General features: G+C 38.5%; 2 protein-coding genes across 2 annotated transcripts; both read left to right on the top strand.

Moving 5' to 3' along the window:
• The first annotated feature begins 2,080 nt into the window (after positions 1 to 2,080).
• Znf729l-ps2 (zinc finger protein 729 like, pseudogene 2) lies at positions 2,081 to 4,599 on the top strand. Its single transcript, XM_063280785.1, has 3 exons — positions 2,081 to 3,728; positions 3,920 to 3,980; positions 4,515 to 4,599. The coding sequence occupies exons 1-3, from the start codon at positions 3,566 to 3,568 to the stop codon at positions 4,597 to 4,599; spliced, it is 309 nt and encodes a 102-aa protein (XP_063136855.1). The 5' UTR covers positions 2,081 to 3,565.
• A 512-nt stretch (positions 4,600 to 5,111) lies between these two features.
• On the top strand, positions 5,112 to 6,894 carry LOC134484931 (zinc finger protein 431-like). The gene has a single exon (XM_063280784.1). The coding sequence runs from the start codon at positions 5,437 to 5,439 to the stop codon at positions 6,814 to 6,816; it is 1,380 nt and encodes a 459-aa protein (XP_063136854.1). The 5' UTR covers positions 5,112 to 5,436; the 3' UTR covers positions 6,817 to 6,894.
• Positions 6,895 to 7,994: the final 1,100 nt, after the last annotated feature.

The raw sequence follows: 7,994 nt of genomic DNA, 5'->3' as shown, positions 1-7,994 counted from the left end.
GAGCAAAGTTTGTCCTAGCATCAGCATGGATTGTTGAAGGATCTCAAGGGACCTCCTTGGCCAACAGCTCAACCGAATGTAATTTATTAGCAACATTGAAGCCCTGCCTAGTGTCAAAGGATTGTCAGTTCAAACTCCATATACTCCATTACTACGAGATTTCATTAGGGTCACCCTGGTCATCCAGGAAGTTGTCATTGTACTGGATTTCTATACTAACTCCCAAATAACCCCTAATTCCAGCTGTTTCTTCCTGCATTGTACTTTCCCCTGCATCCCCCTCAACTGATCCTCCCTACTCCTGTTCCCATCAAACTCTGGTCTCCTCACAGAAATTATTCTATTTCCCCTGTAGAAAGAGATCTGTGCTTCCTCCCTAGAGCCTACCTCTTTAACTAACCCCTCTGGGTTTGATTACTATTTACCTAATAGGTAAGATCCACTTGTAAGTAAATGCATGCCATGATTGTCATTCTGGGTGTGATTTCTTTAGTTGCATTTACTTGCCTGTAAATTCATGATGGCATCTTTTTAAACAGCTGAGTGATTAATGTACCACATTTTTGGTTTACCCCATAGGGCTCAAAGTGAGTCTTAACTACCAGGAGATCCCCCAAGTGAGGAATGAGAATGGAGTTTAATGCAAAGGCAAGAGTTTATTTTCGGGTGTGTCGGGGTCAACCTTCAATCAGCCCCTCATAGCGAGGGACTGGAAGGTGACCCCAATGGCTGTGACAGCAGTTTTTATACTTTCAGAGGTACAGGTTACATTAGCAGGTTTACAGTTCACACTTATATGGCATGCCTTTGAGCTCTTCATCTGGGACCAGAGGGTCAGGCTACTATCAGTACATTCTGCAGGATTTTCAAGAATGTCCCTGCTCCTCCCAAGAACTGTGGTTGGAGAATGGAACTTGTCCTAGCCTTGGCCCGAGGCCTGAAGCTGGGTCCTGCCCTAATCTTAACCAGAGGCAGTTGATGTAAAGCTGGCAAAAGCCCTTAGGGTCCCTATAACTTACCTACTTTCCACCAGGCCAAGCCTCCTGATAGCTCTTAGGCTTCAGTAAGAACTAGGGTCCTTCAACCCATTCTTCAGTTGAGGTACTTTTCGGTTGTTTCTAGGTTCTGGCAAGTGTGAATAAATATGCTATGAACATAGGTGAGCAATGGACTTGTGGTAGGGTGGAGCACCTTTTAGATAAATGCCCAAGAGCTTTATACCTGTGATTTGAGAGATGGATTCTCAGGGTTCTGAGGCACCAGGACTCTGAGGAAATGCTCATTTCCATAGTGGCAGTATTAGTTTGCACCCTACAAGCATGGAGAGTTGTTACCCATTCTCTACATCCTTACCAGCATGACTTGTCACTTGTATTGATCTTAGCCCTTCAGACATGTGCAAGATAGATTCTCAAAGTAGTTTTGACTTTCATTTCCTTGATTGCTGAGATGATAATGATTTAAGTATTTCTCAGCTTTTTGAGATTCCTCTTTTGAGAATTCTCTGTTTAGATTTATACCCCCCCCTTTTTTTTTAAAGATTTATTTATTTAATGGGAGTGAGTTCACTGTACCTGTCTTCAGACAGGCCAAAAGAGGGCATCAGGTCCCACTACAGATGGTTGTGAGTGACCATGTGGTTGCTAGGAATTGAACTCAGGGCCTCTGGAATAGCAGTCAGTCCTCTTAACCACTGAGCCATCTCTCTAGCCCCTATACCCCATTTTTCAATTGAATTTTTTGCTTTACAATGTCTAATTTCTTGAGGTCTTCATGTATTTTATATATTAGGCCTCTATAAGATATGGATTTGTTTAAAAAAATATTTTCCCATTCTTTAGGCTCCCAGTTGACTGGGATTCTGCCACTTCTAATCCCCTTTATATATTTATTTTTTTATTTATTGGCAAAGAGGAGAAACAGAATACACAGGATGAGAATTGGCCTGTAATTTCTTAAAATTGTTATTACAATCTTGTAGTTCATGTTTAAAACATTTACTGTCTCTCTTTCTATCTCCTTTCACTTTAGGTACCATTTACGTTGTATGATTCTATTCATTATAATCTAATTATATTGTTTCTCTGGAAAATGAAAGACCTTCACCTACAATTTTATCTTCTGAAAATTTACTATGTCATGAGTTTCTTGAGGTTTTGATAGTTTGGGAAACAGTTTTAGTGTCCTCTTCTGAAGGCTTGCCTCTCCTCATTTCTTGGCAAATCTGTGTTTTCCAGTTGTTGCAATCATCAATTTTTGGGTTTTGTGTGTGTGTGTGTGTGTGTGTGTGTGTGTGTGTGTGTGTGTTGTGTATTGGTTGTACCTGATTAGTCAGCTTCCTTCAAGTGTTGTCTTGTCTTCAACATTATAGACTGTAACCCTAAGTCACATAAGATGCAGTTGAAGCAATTGCTATTCAGTCCTAAGATATTTTGCAAGCTTGGTGTTTTTTTATAATTTTAATTTTGTTTTTGTTTTTTGAGGACAAAGTTTCTCTATGTAGCCCTGGCTGTCCTGAAAGTAGGTATGTAGAACGTGCGGCCTCAAACGTAAATGGTCCACCTGACTCTGGCTCCAGAGTGCCAGGATTAAATGTGGGCCAATGTGCCCAGCTTTTTCTTTATTTGTTCGTTTGTATATTATTGCCTGATGGGTTGGACAGTGGGTTTTGGCACATGTCAAGCATATGCTGCTGTGTTGATCTTCATCCACGTTACAAATTTTGAAATGTGATAGAGAGCATATTCTGTTTCTCAGGATGGCATGTATTAATGACATTCATACATATCATTCATGACATTCATATGCACATCATGTATGCCTAATCCCCATAATAGTCAGAAAATGGCTTCAGAATTCCTGAACTTGGACTAATCAATACTTGTGAAGCTCATTTCTAACTACTGGCAATTGAGGCCAATTATTTTAAGACCAGCAAGACCTCTTCACTGCTGAGCCAGCTCCTGTCCTATGTTGCTTATTTAGGATCAACATTTACATTGCCAATATTTTCAGTTATCTGTTTGTATCTGTTTAAACATTCATTCCCTTTTAGTAAGATCTCATTACTGTTACAGTTTAAACTGGGCTACCTCAAGATTCTGGAAGAAGAATACAGAAGTACAGTGAATGTAATTCTTTGTAGGAACTCTAGTAAAAACCTCTGACTCCTTTCTATCTTTCTTGTTTGTTTGATTGATTTTTCATAGGAGAGACAGGGTCTTAATATGTACCTCTGGCTGTCCTGGATAGACCTCAGATATACCTGCCTCTGCCTCCTGAGTGCTTGAATTAAAGTCATGAGCCTATATGCTCACTTGATATTTTTTTGCAGTTAGTAATTGTTCATACAATTTCTCTGTGCTCAATACTGCGCCTCCTCCTCTCCATTAATTAGCATTTCTCTTGCAAGGCTATATCCTACTCAAAGAGCAAAGAAATGACAGAGGTGAACCTTATTACTCAGTTTTCTTCTAAGATGATTTGGTAATTACATTAGAACGTCTGGGTCAAGAAATAAGTGGGTTAAGCACCAGAAGCATACATTTACAGTGATATCGGTATCATGGTTACTGTTGTACAAATGTATGGGATGTTTCAGGACGCATTGACCTATGATGATGTACATGTGAACTTCACTCGAGAAGAATGGGCTTTGCTGGATGCTTCACAGAAGAGTCTCTATAAAGATGTGATGCAGGAGACCTATAGGAACCTCACTGCTATAGGTAAGACAGTGAATTTTCTTTCAGTTTTTAAAATAAGGAAACAAATGTTCCTTTGTTACTGTTGCTTTTCTGTAACTTCAATTGAGAATAAAGAAGAATGAGGTGAAAAAATCAGGTTCACTGAAGATAGTAACTTGAATGTTGCCTAATTTCCAATAATATATCATACATTTTCTGGTACTGTATTTTAGGTTACAATTGGGAAGACCATAGTTTTGAAGAACATTGTCAAAGTTTCAGAAGATATGGAAGGTAATTTTCATGTGCAAGTTGGTATGAATATGCCTCTGAAGGCATGTTAGTATGTCCTGGAACTTTTAAAGAAACGCCACAGTGTAAAAAAAAAGCCCTTCTTTAAGTGTATTGAGTATTAAATTCTCACAAATCCATGTACCTCAATGTCAGGTGTCTGACTTGTTTTTTGCAAGGCATTCCTCTAAGAAAGAAGACAAAGGAACAAGGCCTTAACAGATCTTACCATTTGAATCATAGCCACATTACAGCTACTCTGTTTACCTGCCAATCTGTTTAGTCTCATAACACACACACACACACACACACACACACAGAATAGGTGATAATTTTATTTTTCTAATAGGCAAATATATCATAGTAAAGCTGATTACTCATATACTAACATTGTTAAGTTTAAGTGAGAGGGACAGTTTATGAGAGTCAAGAATGTTGTTGAAGAGAACCCTTAATTCTTATACCATATGTCTATGATGAACAAAAAGTCAAACTGTGTGAATGCAAGTGGAAATATTTCATTTGTTATTTTTACAGGTATATCCTGTGTCACAATGGATACAAGCCATGTGAGCACAAGGATAGTGAAAGGAGCAATGCCCCCCACCCCCAGAACAATTAAGATATATGTAATAGTCCACATTTGAGCAGACTCTCTCAGTGTGACATATTTATAATTCGTTGGTTTCCCAACTTCATTGGGAATATATCCATAAACTCACATAGCAGAAAATCCCTGTGAATACTAGGATTGTGGAAATTTCCTTTCCGTTTGTCCTGGTTCACTTGGCTGATGTGATATGCTAATGTAGTGTATTTCACAATAAATGAAAACATATGAATGTACTCAATGTGGTAAAGCTCTGAGCTCTTCCATTTCTCTTCAAATATATGAGAAATCTCATAGAGCGAAAGGATGGTGCAAATGTGAACCATGTAATAACACTTTTACCAGCCCATAATGAATGGGAAACCATGAGTGTAAACAAAGTGATACAACCTTAAGATGTGATTTTTTTTTTACAATTAGACCAAATTATAAAATTAATTTCCACAGGTAAAAAGATTCATTAGTTTAGTGAATGTGGTAAAGCTTTCCCATGTGCCATCTATCTATCTTTGCAGGCATGAAAGATGTCATACTGGAGAGAAACCATCTGAAAATGCTCAGTGTGGTAAAGCCTTTGCACAACATAGTCATCTCCAAAGACATAAGAGCACACATACTGGAGAGAAACTCTATGAATGTAAGCCACGTGATAAAGCCTTTACATACGATTCTCAGCTTCAAACTCTTGAAAGGATTCATAGTGGAGAAAAACCCTACAAATGTAATCAATGTGGTAAAGCCTTTGAACGTCGTTGTAATCTTGGAAGGCATAAACTAATACATACTGGAAGAAAATCCTACAAATGCAATCAGTGTGGTAAAGCCTTTGCACGACACAGTCATCTCAAAATGCATGGAATAACACATACTGGAGAGAAACCTTACGAATGTGATCAATGTGGTAAAGCCTTTGCATCTCATAGTTATCTCCAAGTACATAAAACAATACATACTGGAGAGAAGCCCTATGTGTGTGATCAATGTGGTAAAGCCTTTGCACATGGTCGTCCTCTTAGAAGGCATAAAATAATGCATACTAGGAAAAAAACCTACAAATGCAATCAGTGTGGTAAAGCCTTTGCACAACACAGCCATCTCAAAACGCATGGAGTAACACATACTGGAGAGAAACCTTACAAGTGTGATCAATGTGGTAAAGCCTTTGCATCTCATAGGTATCTCCAAGTACATAAAAGAATACATACTGGAGAGAAGCCCTATGAATGTGATCAATGTGGTAAAGCCCTTGCATCTCATAGTCATCTCCAAGTTCATAGAATAACACATACTGGAGAGAAACCTTACAAGTGTGATCAATGTGGTAAAGCCTTTGCATCTCATAGTTATCTCCAAGTACATAAAAGAATACATACTGGAGAGAAGCCCTATGTATGTGACCAATGTGGTAAAGCCTTTGCACATCTCAGTCATCTCCAAGTTCATGGAATAACACATACTGGAGAGAAACCTTACAAGTGTGATCAGTGTGGTAAAGCCTTTACATCTCATAGTTATCTCCAAGTACATAAAAGAATACATACTGGAGAGAAGCCCTATGTATGTGACCAATGTGGTAAAGCCTTTGCACAACTCAGTCATCTCCAAGTTCATGGAATAACACATACTGGAGAGAAACCTTACAAGTGTGATCAATGTGGTAAAGCCTTTTCATCTCATAGTTATCTCCAAGTACATAAAAGAATACATACTGGAGAGAAGTTCTATGAATGTGATCAATGTGGTAAAGCCTTTGCATCTCATAGTCATCTCCAAGTACATAAAAGAATACATACTGGAGAGAAGCCCTATGTATGTGATCAATGTGGTAAAGACTTTGTAGTTCAGAGGGATCTTAAAAGACATAAAAGAACACATACTGGCGAGAAACCTTACAAATGTAATGAATGTGGTAAAGCCTTTGTATGGAATGGTAGTCTCCGAGCACATAAAGTAATACATACTGGAGAGAAACCTTACAAATGTAATGAATGTGGTAAAGCCTTTGCATGTAACAGTAGTCTCCGAACACATAAAGCAATACATACTGGAGTGAAACCTTTCAAATGTAAGCACTGTGGTAAAGCCTTTGTAGGTCAGAATTACCTTAAAAAGCATGAAAGAATTCATACTGGAGAGAAACTTTACGAATGTAATGAATGTGGTAAAGCTTTTGTATTTGATGCTAGTCTCCGAAAACATAAAGCAGTACATACTGGAGTGAAACCTTAAGAATGTAAGCAATGTGGTAAAGCCTTTGTAGGTCAGAATGACCTTAAAAAGCATGAAAGAATTCATACTGGAGAGAAACCTTACAAATGTAATTAATGAATTAAAGCCTTTGTATGTAATGATAGTCTCCGAAAACATAAAGCAACACATACTAGTGTGAAACCTTATGATTGTAAGCAATTTAGTAAGTTCTTTGCCTCTCATGATCAACTTTGACAACATGAAAGAATTCATACTGGAGAGCAACCTTACAAATGTAGTCAATGTGGTAAAGCCTTTTCACAATCAAGCCACCTCCAACTACATAAAAGAACACAAACATACTAAAGAGTAACCCTATGAATGTAACCAATGTAGTAAAGCCTTTACTGTGATCTTCAAAGGTATGGTGGTTTAAATATACTTGGCCCATGGCAAGTGGCAGTGTTAGAAGGTATGGCCTTTTTGGAGTAGATGTGGCCTTTGAGGATGTATGTCACTGTGGGGGAGGGTGGGCTTTGAGTCCCCATGCTTAAACTCTACCCAGGGCAGAAGAGTCTTCTGGCTGCCTTCTGATCAAGATGTAGAACTCTCTCCTCCAGCACCATGTCTGCTTGGACACTGACATTCCTTCCACCTTGATAATAGACTGAACCTCTGAATCTGTATACCTCCCCTCCCCCCAATTAAATGTCCTTTCTAAGAGTTGCCTTGGTCATGGTATCTTTTCACAGCATTAAAACCCAAATTAACACAAACAGCATAAAAGATACCACATTAGAGAGAAACTATGAATGTACTAAATATGGTGAAGCCTTTGCACATTTCTTTTTTTTTTTTTTTTTGGTTCTTTTTTTTTTTTTTTGGAGCTGGGGACCGAACCCAGGGCCTTGCGCTTCCTAGGCAAGCGCTCTACCACTGAGCTAAATCCCCAGCCCCGCCTTTGCACATTTCAATAGTTCTCTCTATAACAAAAGTATTCATACTTCCATTCACTGAAACCCTGTGAATGCAGAAAATAACATTCTTGAGAAAAGCCTTATGAATGGGCTCAGTGTGGTAAAATCTTTGTGAAATCTGCATAAATACCTAACAATTCAAAAACATGGTCATAGTAAATGCCAGGAGTCTATTGGAAACGAGTTAGAAGGGTAGGGATTATGATTAGTGTTGTTGGGTGTGAAGTTAGTGCTAGAAAG

This window comes from Rattus norvegicus, chromosome 1 (assembly GCF_036323735.1).
Source record: "Rattus norvegicus strain BN/NHsdMcwi chromosome 1, GRCr8, whole genome shotgun sequence".
Lineage (NCBI taxonomy): Eukaryota > Metazoa > Chordata > Mammalia > Rodentia > Muridae > Rattus > Rattus norvegicus.
The sequence above is the reverse complement of the archived record's forward strand: the minus strand, read 5'-3'. Positions and strand labels throughout refer to the sequence as shown.